Source organism: Capricornis sumatraensis, chromosome 4, assembly GCF_032405125.1.
Source record: "Capricornis sumatraensis isolate serow.1 chromosome 4, serow.2, whole genome shotgun sequence".
Lineage (NCBI taxonomy): Eukaryota > Metazoa > Chordata > Mammalia > Artiodactyla > Bovidae > Capricornis > Capricornis sumatraensis.
The window spans coordinates 141,056,009-141,070,331 of NC_091072.1; the positions used below are offsets into that span (position 1 = coordinate 141,056,009).

Genomic DNA, 14,323 nt, shown 5'->3' on the forward strand with positions numbered 1-14,323 from the left:
AGTCCCAACAGGAAATACACTAATGGAGAATTAGCCCCGAGTGGTGGGCGCCCCACCCACCATATTTACAAAGATCTTCCTGCAGTCAATGGTCCACATTTGATTCACACAGAGAATTTTACTGACATCTACTTTTCACTTCTTACTAAACACTTCAAGAAACACAACACACACTTTCCATTAAAATGTACATGGAAGACTTCCCTGGTGGCACAGTGGGTTAGGAATCTGCCTGCCAATGCAGGGGACACAGGTTTGATCCCTGGTCCGGGAAGATTCCACATGCCTTGGAGCAACTAAGCCCACGTGCCACAACTACTGAGCCCGTGAGGTGAAACTACTGAAGCTGGGCACCTCGAGCCAGTGCCCCCCCACAGGCAAGGCCACTGCAACGAGAAAGCTGTGCACTGCATTGAAGAGCAGTCCATGCTAGCCGCAACCAGAGAAAGTCCACCCACAGCAGTCTCCTATGAAGTCTTTAACACAAAAAGGTCTTGAAGGAGTCTGAATTTTTTTTATAATAATATTCAAATTTATGATTTCCCATTCAGAGTCATGAAACACAAGCTGAGACTGCTTAAGTACCCCTGTTTTTAGATATGAACATCCCTTTCCTCTACAATTACAGGCTGAGGGCTTCGTTAGCCCAGTCCTTGACTTGCGGCTGAAAAAGGCACAGGTCTGTGTGAAGGGACAGGAGAGCACGTGCTCCTCATGTCAGGAACCAGTAACCACAGTGGAAGGCCAGTCCAAGTCTCGACATCAGCACTGTGACAACGTCCCACAGCAACAACGCTCGACCACTTGGAAGGGGCCCGGTACTGTAGGAGCTGGGCCATCTGGACACAACGCTGGCAGACTGGCCTGAGGAAGAGGTCCCGTTCTCTCCAATCCTCTCCACAGAGCAGAAGGCAGAAACCAAGTCTTTACAAAAGAGATTAATGGCCTTTCCGTTTCTTCATTTTTCCTCCAGCCACCTTGTTCCTGACACCCATCGCACCCTCCGTGTCATCATTGTCCCCAGCATCCTCCCGTGAGCGCTTCTTCTTCTCTCCGTGCTCCCTTAACTCCTGCAACAAACAGAAAGGATGGGGTTGATCATGAACTACTGTCACTGCGGGTAACACATCCTGGTCTCCGCTCCATCAAATCAAACCCTCGGCTTCCCTGGCGGTCCAGTGGCTAAGAGTCCCTGCTTCCAGTGCAGGTGGCTCAGTTGGATCCCTGGTCAGGGAACTATTAAAAGACCTCACACACTGCAACTAAGAAACCTGGTGTAGCTGGCAAGCTAGATAAACAAAATCTTGATAAATTAGAGAATTCATTTATTTTAAACAAACAAACAAACAAAAAAAAAACCCTAAGTAATTCCCTAACATCTCACATTAGCAAAGAAATAAAACCAAAATCCCAGTATACAAAACTGTTAATCTAACTAGTCATCAAAGATAAAAAAATAAAAACAGGAAGCTACCATTTTCATAAGGCAGACTAGCAAAGATTTGAGAGAATGGTAATACCTAGAACTGGTCAGGGCAGGGGGGAGGCATAGACACTGTCCCATATACAATGTCACATACAATTGTGTAAGCTGCTATAGCTTTCCTGGAGAGCAACTGGGCATTCTGTATGAATCTGAACTGTGTATTCTCCACTCAACAATTGATTCTACTTCTAGGAATTTATTCTAAGGAAATAAGTGTGCAAAGCTGTACATAGTAGGATACTCAACACAAGTTATTAACTAAAAGATATAAAACTGGGAAAAGCATGAACACATATCAATGGAAAGCATGTTACATATTCATAACACAATCATTAAGAAGGGATGGCATGAGAATTTTAAGATGTTAGCATCTAAGGTAACAGTCTCTAAAACCTACAAGTGGTGCTGTTTTTAAAAAACTGAATTCATCCTCCTTGGCTACTAATTGTCTAGAACACATAATCTGACTTCCCTTGCCCATTCAGAAGGTAGTGAAGGAACGTTCAGCGACTCTAAGAAATCAGTCCTGCCACTATGTTTAGGCAAGTTTGGTAACTGAATCAAATGAGTGCTAACATGAAGATTTTTGAATAGAGTTTAAAATGTGAAAGAAAAAGAAAAAGAAAAAAACGTGACCACATGAATCTAGATTAGTTGAAACAGAAAAAAACAATACACATTTAGATAAAGTCATATACAAATTGGATAAAGTCTCATTATGGCTAAAGAAACACAGCCAAATGTAATCAATTGTTTTCTGTGGGGGGGGGGTGGCTTATGTGTCTCACTATTTTAATCCTTTCTGTATTTTCTAAAAAATGTTTTCCAACACACATCAAATTTTTTATAAACAAAAACACCAAGACTTCCATGTGGGCAGAAAAGCCCATACCTCAGCTACTCAGAAAGCGCCCCATGCACTAAGTCTCTTCCCTCACAGCAGCACTCCTGGGATATAATAGGGCACTGGCAAGCATTCTCCTCTAGACCCTTCTGTCTTCACTGCTCCCCCTACAGCTGCTCTCAGGAACTACACTGTCCACCCGGGCTTATCTGATGCTCATAAACCCTGTCCCCAAGGTAACTACTCTTCCTCATCTACAGGTGAGGGACTGACTCTGAGAGGTCAGACACCTTGTCCAGACTCACAGCTCACAGCTGCGTCTTCTCATCTCAAGTTCAAAGGTTTTCCTGCCTCACTGTTCCTGCCACCACAAACGGTGGCTGGGAATGAAAATAGTCACTGTGATCAGACTGAGTCCAAACCCTGATTTGACCATTTAGTTACAGGGTCAAAAGCAAACTGCCTTCATCTCTATATTTTAGTATGCTCATCTTATACGTGGAATAAAATAATACCATTTATTGAGGATTAACACGATAAAGTGTCTTGCATGCAGTTAAGCTGTATAGAAGCCGGTGAGAAAAGGCATTGTAGGGGTTTCCCTGGTGGCTCCATGGTGAAGAATCTGCCTGCCAATGCAGGAGACATGGTTTCAATCCTGGTCCGGGAAGATCCTACATGTCTCAGAGCAACTAACTAACCCCCTGAGCCACAACTACTGAACCTGTGCTCCAGAGTCTATGCACCACTACTGAGGGTCGTGCACGATAGAGCCGATGCTCAGCAGCAGGAGAAGTCGCCACAATGAGAAGCCCTCGCATAGCAACTAGAGAGTAGCCTCGGCTCGCTGCAACTAGAGAAAGCCTGTGCAACGATGAAAACCCAGCACGGCCAAAAATAAACAAATGAACAAGTTGCACACCATTCGGGCAAATCTCTGGGCCTCAGTGACACGTTCTGTCAGCATCATGACTTCGTCGTCCTGGGTTGGAAAGACAGGCAGTTTCTTCCCAATCAAGTGCTCTATGCGCTGGAAGAGCTCCACGTCGTACCTGAGGAAGGAAAGTTGACACGGCTCTGGTTGGCTGACAACATACACATCCGTCTGTCCATCCGAAAACGATGACATAACAGGAACCATGGTTTCAGTAATGTCAAACCTATTATTCCTTTTCAGAACATTGATTAAATGCAATCTGCTGTGCAGAGCCCAGCAGAAAACCACCCACCACATCCCTGACTCCCAAAAAGCCTAGGACACATGGCAGTTTGCTCCTTTAAAAACAAAATCAGAAGAACGGTTATTGTAATATGGTGAGTTGAGGCAACGGTCACTGTTCTCTGGCTCCAGATGTTAAAAGAAAGAACAGGGTTTTGGTGTATGTGCTTTTATACACCAAGTACTCCGCTACACACATGCAGTATATGCTCTTTACACATACGTCTTCAGTCTTCATTAAAACCTTGCAAGGTTGGTATTACTATATCCATTTTACAAATGATGAAGGTGGGATGAGGAAGGCTTAGTGCCTATTACAGTAAAAGGTGAAGTCAGGTTCCAAGTGAGCTGGCCCCAGGGTTCTGCTTCTTTCTCTACATTGCTCTGCCCTGAAGTCGGGTCACTTACTGCGTGACAAAGGTAATAGCCTTTCCAGAGCGCCCAGCTCGAGCTGTCCGACCTACTCGATGGATGTAATCCTGAAACACAATGGGGAAGTAACTCTGAGTCAGCTGGAATATGAATTAAAAACTGTGTATGTAAAGTGTTCCTGCCAACCTTTGAAAGAAAACAGATCTGTCCTGGAACGTGGAGAAACAGACTGGCAATCCATTGAAATTTATGTGCCTCACTTTTTAAATTCTCCTCACAGCACCAAACTGAACCCCCCTTTTCCTTTCTTTTATAGAAAGATGAATCCACAAAGCACTTCTCCATGGACACAGTCACAGATAGAGGAAAACAGCCTGGGTCTACAGATAGACCTGGGTCACAGCTCTGCTTCCCCCCCATCCCAACCAACGACACAACTGTCTGCAAGTCCCAGAACCTCTCTGAACCATGGTTTCTGTCTATAAGACAGGGGCACAAACACACTGTCGAACTCAGGGTTACTGTGAAAATCCTATGCAAGAGCACCTTGCCTACAGCAGTTTAATACAAAGTCGAGACACACTGGTTATTCTCAACTGGGGGCAGTTTTGTCCTCCCCAGGGAGCATCTATGAGCTGTCTGGAAACATACCTGGTGGCCACAGTCACCTGTGGGTAGGGGCCAGGAATGCTAAGAATCCTACAATGCAGAGGACAGCCACACAACAGAGAACTCCTGGCCTGAGGTGTGAATGGTGCCCAGGCTGCAAAACCCTGGGATGGCTGAGGACCACAAGCTGCCGTTCTCATCAGTTAGACCAACAGAGGTCAGCATGTGGTACATCTGCTCCTCTGAAGGTGAGCACCTTGCCCCTCTCCTGGGTTCCTTCCTTCACGTCCACTGACAACACGTCCACTGACAACACGTCCACAGGCATGTGCAAGATGAGGAGAATGAACAGATCAAGAGTTTCCTAGTTTCTGATACTTAACTAACCAAGGACACACATACACACACAAACACGCACACACCCCAACACTGTAACTAAAGGAAGACAACAAGCATTAAGAAATACACTTCGGGGGCTGCCCTGATGGCTCAGATGATAAAAGAAATACACTTTGGATACAACGGACTATTATTCAGCCATATAAATGAATGACACCTTCCTGTTTGTGACAACATTGGCTAGACCTTGAAGGTATTCGACTAAGTAAAATAAGTTACAGACAAATACAGAGATCTCACTTATACAAGAAATCCAACAATAACAAAAAACTGAGCTCACAGATACGGAAAACAGGTTTGATGGTGGCCAGAGGCAGGATGGGTGTTTGTAAAATGGGTGAAAGAGGTCAAAAGGTACAAATTTCAGTTATAAAATAAGTAAGTCATGGGGATGTAATGTACAACTTGCGGACAAGAGTTAAAAACACGGTACTGCACATTTGAAAGTTGCTAAGGGAAAATATCTTAGAAGTTCTCAGCAAAAGAAAAAAAAAAGTGCAACTATGAATGGTGACAGATGCTACCTAGACTTACTTGTGGCCATTTTGCAATATATACAAATACTGAATCATCACATTTTATACCTAATTACACCTCAATTCAAAAAAAAAGAAAAGAAAGCGGGGAGAGAGAATTAGAGAGGAAGAAAGGAAAGGAGACGGGAAGGAGAAAGGAAAAGAAAGAGAAAGAAAAGAAAAATATTTTGGGTGAGAAAGTCAGGTCAGCAATAAGACTCACCTTGGAATGGGTAGGAATGTCAAAGTTAACCACTACATCCACATGGGGTATGTCCAAACCGCGGCTTGCAACATCAGTTGCTAGAAGAATGGAACGAGCCTTCGCCTTAAATTTATTAAGGGATCCCAGGCGCTTGCTCTGAAACAATGAAAAGAAATGGAAAGAATTTTCATCTTGAAAATCTAAGGAATCTTGGAAATCCAAGACACACAAACTAGACACATTAAATAGCTACAAGAACCAAGAAAGAAAGTTTTAAAACGATGTTTCCCCTTCAGTCTAACTGGGCTTCACAAGTCAAAAGGAAACATGAAAGCAAACAAAAAAAAAAAGGTCTAAGACTAAAACCAGAAAATACTAACATAAAACATTGTCAAACATGACAGAAAGGTAACTGGGAAATAATTTACCACAAGGGCTGAACAAATCGGGCTTCCCAGGTGGTGCTAGTGCTAAGGAACCTGCCTGCCAACGCAGGAGATGTAAGAGACCTCTTCCAGGCCCCCTGGCATGGCAACCCATTGCAGTACTCTTGCCTGGAGAATCCCACCAACAGAGGAGCCTGGAAGGCTACAGTCCATGGGGTAACACAGAGTCTGACACAGCTGAAGCGACTTAGCCCGCACACATGCTGAATAAATCAACTCTGCAGCTTCCATACCAGACAACCACGTGTGGAATATTCTAACTGGAGCCTCCTACTATCCTGAAAGGAGGAAGCAGCATTGATAGCAACACTTTAAAGCCCGTAACACCAGGACAACTCCGGAAAGACGCATTGGTGTCACATGCTGCTACTGCAGAAACCTCCTGCCGTGAGGTCTATCTTTCTCACTAATGATGCTGAAGAATAGTCACCTGACTCATCTGTCCGTGGAGGGGAATGGCGGTGAATCCAAGGTTCCGGAGTAGCAGAGCGGTCCTCTGAGTGTTGTTACAGGTGCTGCAGAATATCATGAAGGAGTTCCCAGCCAGCTCGTTCAGAATATAAACCAGGTAGGTATCCTAAGTCACAAAGCCAAAACAATGTATGCAACTGAACCTGGAAGAGAGTCAGAGTCCTGGGCATGCAAACTACATGAAAGACTGAGCCTCTAGCTGCTTCTCAATCACCCAGACCCTCAGCTGGCAGCCCTGCGCCCCTTCATCAGCTTTATCATTATCATCTCTGGGAACCATGAGTAACACACACAGCCTGACACCAAGCATAAGGCAATCTGGGCTCCGCAAGCACACAAAGCCCTTACATCAGAAGTCAAGACTAGGGTCCACTGGCCACAAAAAAGCCACATAATAAGCAGACCAAAGAAAAACTACCTCAAGGATGGGGTTAGGAAGGGATTATATCACGACTTCATTACTCTGGTTTAATACATTGTGAATTCCCGGAATGCTCCGCGTTATCAGTGATATATGTAAACATGGCATGAGCTCTAAAACAAACAGCACGTAGCTAATCAAGAGCTGACACTTTCAGACACTGCGGTGAAGGAGGGGAGGGAGAGGCAGGAATGATCAGAGCAAACACTCTACCTTGAACTTGGAAGGAATGAAAAGATAATACTGCTGCAACTTCTCAACCGTCTGGTACTTGGAGGAGACGGCGCATTTCACAGGGTTCTTTAGCGCCGCTCGCTGAAGTTTTTGCACCTGGAGAAAGGACACCTAGATTAGTACGTTGACTCCTAAGTCCTCTGTTTTTATTCTTGTTACCAGGACTGTTTCTACTTATCACATCAGTTCTTATAAAGAAGAAAAGAGAAGTCCTAGAAAAGTTCACCTTCTTGGTCATCGTAGCAGAGAAGAGAAATGTTTTCCGATCTCGGGGAATCACTTTGAGGATCTTGTCAACCTAAGGCAGAAAGAGCAAAGGATACCAACATGACATTTACACTGGAAACGTGCAAATGTATTTTGTGAAGGAGATAAGGGATCACAAACTAAATACATCACAGTGGGGATCTGAGAACTCAAAACCTTTGATTCAATTCAGCTAAAACTTACTGAATATATACCATCAGGTAGCACACCTGATGCTATCAAAAATGATGCTAATCAGAGAAAAGAACATTTTAAATCAGTACAGTATAGCTAATCTAAGAGAAAAGGAAAGAATAAGCATTAATCAACTAAGTAAGTTATAAAGAACTTCTTGTCAAAGAAAAGATAGAAGAGGTTGAAATCAAATGAAATGGAAAAGAAAATCTGGTTTTGATATTTCTTATCTCTAAGATCAAAGTCAGACTACATATAATATATAGGCTTTTTGCCCAACTATTTGTTTTTTAATTGAAGTACAGTTGATTTGCACCGTTTCAAGTGGACAGCAAAGTGATTCACATATATATACTCTTTTTCAGATTTTTTTCCACTATGTGTATGTGTGGGTGTGTGTTATTCATGTGTCTGACTCTTTGTGGCCCCATAGACTGTAGCCTGCCAGGCTCCTCTGTCCATGGAATTCTCCAGGCAAAAATACTGGAGTAGGTTGCCATCCCCTGTGCAGGGGATCTTCCCAACACAGGGATCAAACTCACATTTCCTGCATTGCAGGCAGATTCTTTATCGTCTGAACCACCAGGGAAGCCCCCCCAGCACAGGTTATTACAAAATACTGAATACCATTCCATGTGCTATACCGTAGGTCGTATTGTTTATTTTATATATAATAGTCTGTATATGTTAATCCTAAATTCCTAATGTATCTCCCCCTCAAAAGTCAGACTATATTCTAAAGAGGATGCTGAGACTATTTACAATAGCCTGAGGGATAAAGCGGTGGTACATTATACAATATAATAGTACTCAGCCATTAAAAATGAAACAATGCCATCTGCAACAACATGGATAGACCTAGAGATTATTATCCTAAGTGAAGTCAGACAAAGACAAATATCCTATGACATCACTTACATGTGGAATCTAAAAAACAGTACAAATTAACTTATTTATGAAACAGATTCACAGACATAGAAAACAAACTTAAGGTTACCAAGAGGAAGTGGGGGAGATAAATTAATAGTTTGGGATTGGCAGATGCAAAATACTGTGTATAAAGTAAATAAACAACAAGGTCCTATTATATAGGACAGGGAACTATTTTCATTATCTTGTAAGAAACTATAATGGAACAGAATGGGGAAAAGAACATACACACACACATATTCCCACATAGATATCTGTATAACTGAATCACTTTGCTATATACCAGAACCGCTGTAAATCAATAACGCTTCAATTTCAAAATTAATTAAGTTTAAAAGCAACAAGGATATCTTGTACCAGCACAGGGACACAAAGTCATTACTCTGTAATAATCTTAAATGGAGTATATGGAGCATAATCTACAAAAATCCTGAAGCACTACGTTGTACTCCTAAAAGCAATATAATATTGTAAATCAACCATCTTTCAATAAAAAAGAAAAGCAGCAGATATGTTAAATTAACTGACAATGCTAAGTGCTCCAGAAAGCGAGCTATGAATCAGACTTTGAAACGGGGCACCTGAGAAGTTCTAAGAGGACGAAAGATGTTAAGAGCTCACCTCTGTCTCAAAATCCATATTCAAGATTCGGTCTGCTTCATCCATGACCAAGTACTTGAGGGCTCTTAAGTTGAAACCTTTCGTATTTTCCAAGTGGTCAATCAGTCGGCCAGGAGTTGCTAACAAGAAAGGTTGAGGACATGTTTAAGAAAAAGGACAGAAAGGGAGTGACCTCCCCCTCCTAATCAGAATTCCAGAAATTAAAAAAAAAAAAAAAACATTAAACAGGGTTACAGACAGTCACTCTTCGAACACTTTCTGCACAAATAAATTACACATAGCATCAGCAGATTTTTCTGAAATTCATTCTCACCAGCACCTTTTACCGGTGTCAGTTACTCACCTATCACTACATGTGGTTTTTTGGCCAGGGCCAGAGATTGGGACATTGAATCAATTCCACCTACAATGACAGCTACAGAAATAAAAAGAATATTAAAAAGAGATCCTTAATTTTGTTTCCATAATGCAGTGGACATCTTTTAAAGCCAATGCCAGATTTCTACTTTCATTTATTTTCCCTTACAACAACAACTTTCCCCCAAACTAAAATACCCAGTCAGCTCTTTAGGCCGGTGAACTTATATTAACAACACTTCCTTTCATTCCCTTTCACATTCATGCTCAACCTGTGAAGAAACTGTGAAGAGTCCTTTCCTCCCAACACTTACCACACTGCACCCCAATAGAAGACCCCAGGGCTTCAAACTGCTCTGAGATCTGAAAAGCCAGCTCCCGAGTAGGGGTGAGAACTAAGGCAAACAGACGCTGGGGTGTCTCCAACAATGCGTTGAGAATGGGCAGAGCAAAGGCGCCGGTTTTCCCAGAGCCAGTTTCTGCCAGCCCAATAATATCACGACCTAGAAGACAAAGAATATACATAATAGCAGAGAAATGCTCTCTGCACCATTCCCATATTGGTGGAAATATGACTAAATGCTGGGCACAACACAGACCATGAATAAACATTTGATGAACTGAGGGGAGGAGGAGGTTGATCAGACAGAAGACACGGTCTCTGTCCTGAATAAGCTCAAAATCCAGAGGTAAAATACACAATACATAATAATATGATAGGTCCCTGTAGGATAGGGTGCAAAAGGAAGGAGTAACTTACTGCTTGGAGGAGTCAGGAAAGGCTAACAGAGGTGACAAGCAAATTAAATCTGGAGGTCAGCAAAGAAAGGACAGTCTCGTGTGAGGAAAGAGGCTTTAAAGAACACAGAATGAATAAGGAGAGGGAAAAATACAACATGGCCAGAACACAGAAGTCAAGGGGGAAAAAGGAGAAGAATGAGGAAACCCACAGCCATGCTAAGGAGTTTGGATGTCTTCCTTTAAGACTGAGGATCTGAAGGATTTTAGGCAGGGAGCATCATGACCTTTAAGTATCAACACTCTTTAAGACTTCCCTGGTGACTCAGATGGTAAAGAAGCTGCCTGCAATACAGGAGACCTGGGTTCTATCCCTGGGTTGGGAAGATCCCCTGGAGAAGGAAATGGCAACCCACTCCAGTACTCTTGCCTGGAAAAATCCCATGGACAGAGGAGCCTGGCAGGCTACAGTCCAGGGGTCGCAAAGAGTCGGACACGACTGAGTGACTAACACGTGACATGACTCTTTGAGAAGATGAACCCCAGGCCTGACGGTATAAGGAGAAGCCAAGGAGCTTAACAGTAATCGCTGTCTATACTGCTCCTCCGGAGGGAAGAATGCCAGAAGTAACTCCTTAAGAATGGTCTGAGAGACACAGATGTATAGAACGGACTTTTGGACTTTGAGGGAGAGGGTGGATGATTTGGGAGAATGGCATTGAAACATGTATACTATCATGTAAGAAACGAATACCCAGTCTATGTTCGATACAGGATACAGGATGCTTGGGGCTGGTGCACGGGGATGATCCAGAGAGATGATATGGGGTAGGAGGTGGGAGAGGGGCTCAGGATTGGGAACTCATGTACACCCATGGCTGAATCATGTTAATGTATGGCAAAACCAATACAGTATTGTAAAGCAAAATAAAGTAAAAAAAATAAAAAAAAAGAATAGTCTGTTATTGCCAATCAAGCCATAACTAAGAAGATTTGGCAATTAATTCCCAAGCCAAAACCACTGTCTCTAGGTTCGCTGTAGCCCCCAAGGCAGCAGTCTTTGGCCAGGGCCAGAGACTGGGACACTGAATCAATGTCCCAGCACCCAGGGGAAAGGTTTCCTTCAAGTAATGACCGCCACACTTGATTGCTAAGGATTCCTCATCTAGAAATTTTCCCTGACGCAACTTGAACGTGACTCTCTTTGTTACACTCTAAAGTGACATCAAGGGCCAAAATGGGGAGCGCACAGGAAAATGAGACCTCAGTGAGGATTCGAGGGGAGTTATGATGGTAGCCTGAACAGAGGCCGGGTGAAGTGAGAGACAGAGAGTAACAAAACAAAAATGAACAGTCACTGTAAATCAACTACATTTCAATAAAATAAAAATAAAAGACAGAAAGTAATGAAAGAAAATCCGACTGGCACAGAGGTTTCTACCTGGGGAAACTCAAAGGCCATAAACTGAGATACAGGTGACAGAGAAATTAGTTCTGGTGAGAAAAATAAAGACTCTGGTTTGGATACAGGGAACTTGAGATTTCTGCAGTAAGCCTGGAAAGAAGTATCCAAAAACCAGTTGGACAAACTTGTTTGGAGTTCATCCAAAAAAATATGGGCTAGAAATACAGATGTAGCAGGCAAGAGCATCGGACCAGTGGCGCTCCCCCAGGGGCCGACACATCAGAGTAAACCATGAAGTTTTGTATCTATATATGCCTAGATCCCACACCTGGAAATTCCAATTCAGAAGGTCTAGGCTGGAGCCCAGAAATCACTAGAGTTTTAAAAGATCCACAGGTGATTCTAATGAGCACTGGCTGAAACTCACTGATGCAGACAGCATTAAAGCTTCAGGACTGGATGAGAGTAGAGTTTTACAGTGAGGGTAAAAAAGGATGGAGATAGAATCAACACTGCAAGGCAAAGGAAAAGAACCAGAAGAAACTGAGAAAGAAATGCTGGAAAGACAAAAGCCAACAAACCACCCTGCAGAAAGTAAGCTCATTAACACCGCAGAATTACTTTTTAAAAAGGCAAAAAGCCACAAACTTTTTATCTTTACTGACCATACTTTATTTCACTTGAAGTAGGCAAAGCAATAGCTCTCAAACGTGGTTAAGTATTTAACTGAGTATGAGAAACTTTACACTGAACCTGAAACAGACCACATACTCAATTTCAACCTACCTTGTAAGGCCAAAGGAATAGCTTCAATCTGGATCTTTGTGGGCTTTGTCCACCCCAACTGGTCACAAGCTTCACACAACACATCTGTCACACCCTTAGAATTCAGAAAAACACAGTTTAGCAAAGAACAACACACTCGCCTCCCACACAACTAAAGGACTGTCAGGGCAGCCTTGCTGGTGACACGTGCATCTTTGGATCATTTTGATTCAAAAGGTATTTATTGCAGATGGTGACTGCAGCCATGAAATTAAAAGACGCTTACTCCTTGGAAGAAAAGTTATAACTAACATAGACAGCATATTAAAAAGCAGAGACATTACTTTGCCAACAAAGGTACATCTAGTCAAAGCTTTGGTTTTTCCAGTGATCATGTATGGATGTGAGAGTTGGACTATAAAGACAGCTGAGAGCCAAAGAATCGATGCTCTTGAACTGTGGTGTTGGAGAAGACTCTTGAGAGTCCCTTGGACTGCAAGGAGATCCAATCAGTCCATCCTAAAGGAAATCAGTCCTGAATACTCACTGGAAGAACTGATACTGAAGCTGAAACGCCAATACGTTGGCCACCTGATGCAAAGAACTGATTCACTGGAAAAGACCCTCATGCTGGGAAAGTTGAAGGCAGGAGGAGAAGCGGACGACAGAGGATGAGATGGTTGGATGGCATCACTGACTCAATGGACATGAGTCTGAGTAGACACCGGGAGTTGATGATGGACAGGGAAGCCTGGCATGCTGCAATCCATGGGGTCGCAATGAGTCGGACACCACGGAGCGACTGAACTGAACTGACTCAGTCTCCTCCTTAACTTTGAGTACTGCGACAGTAACTCAAGGCTGTCATCACTCTCCACTCACCAGGGACCAAGCCAAGTTCTTTACGTGGGTTACTTCATTTCATCTTCACAGTTCTATGAGATACTTAGCATAATCCTCAATTTACAGAGGTGGAAGGTCATGCACCGAGATAACTTGCAACTAGTTATGGGTCAGAATTCAAACCCGACTCATCAAATCCTAAACCCAAATCGGATAGGTCGCACTGGACAATATCCTGCACAAACACAGCGTTGCCCCCCCCGCCCCCCCCGCAAGTGGAGCTGAAATGGGCAAATGGGGCTCCAGGGCCCGGCCTCCCTCCCACCACCCAAACTCGGAGTTGAGGGTGGGCCCTCGTCCCGAACCTGAGCCTCGGGTACCCCGGGGAAAACCTGAGCTAGGCCCCGGCTGCAACCTGAGCTAGGCCCCGGCTGCTTCCGCACACCACAGGCCTGATGGAAGGCAACCGGACTCTGCCCGCGCCTGGCGCCGGAGGAAGAAAGGGAAGCTGGCATCATCCACTCTTACCAGGTCTTTAAATGTTTTCGTTTCTTCCACCTCCACCGCCGTCTGGGGCGCATCCATGCCTTCCCGGGAATCGTGCTCCACGGACGCCGCCATGCCGTCCGCGAACTCCGGAAGTGGGTCGGCGGACGCAGGATTCTGGGAAATGTAGTTTTAGCTCTCTCCAGCTGGGGCGGCGTGTTGTGGGCGCCCCGCTGCGGGTTTGGCCAGGACTTTGCACCAGCCGGCCTGGCAGGCGGGGCTTCGCGGACAGGTACATATTTAAAAAAAAAAAAAAAAGATGGATATAAACGTTAGGACTTGTGGAACTGAGCCAAAAACAGAAGGACTTGATGACCAGGGTCTGCCCTCCTTTTGTTTTTCAGTCGCTAGGTCATGTCTGACTCTCCGCGACCCCGTGGACTGCAGCCTGCCAGGTTACTCTGTCCATGGGATTTTCCAGGCAAGAATACTGGAGTGGGTTGCGAGTCCCTTCTC

The 14,323-nt window shown here is 43.9% G+C and overlaps 1 protein-coding gene across 2 annotated transcripts; it reads right to left on the reverse strand.

Annotated features, from left to right (window-relative positions):
* Positions 1-283: 283 nt before the first annotated feature.
* Positions 284-13,942, reverse strand: DDX47 (DEAD-box helicase 47). 2 transcript variants are annotated; one of them, XM_068970583.1, is made up of 12 exons: positions 13,850-13,942; positions 12,500-12,593; positions 9,885-10,073; positions 9,557-9,628; positions 9,214-9,332; positions 7,448-7,519; positions 7,201-7,317; positions 6,526-6,672; positions 5,668-5,805; positions 3,958-4,028; positions 3,253-3,382; positions 284-1,070 (listed from the first exon to the last, which is right to left on the reverse strand). In XM_068970583.1, the coding sequence occupies exons 1-12, from the start codon at positions 13,940-13,942 to the stop codon at positions 939-941; spliced, it is 1,374 nt and encodes a 457-aa protein (XP_068826684.1). In that variant the 3' UTR covers positions 284-938. The 2 variants fall into 2 exon arrangements, with proteins under 2 accessions (XP_068826684.1, XP_068826685.1); XM_068970584.1 differs by lacking the exon at positions 6,526-6,672.
* Between the last annotated feature and the right edge of the window lie 381 nt (positions 13,943-14,323).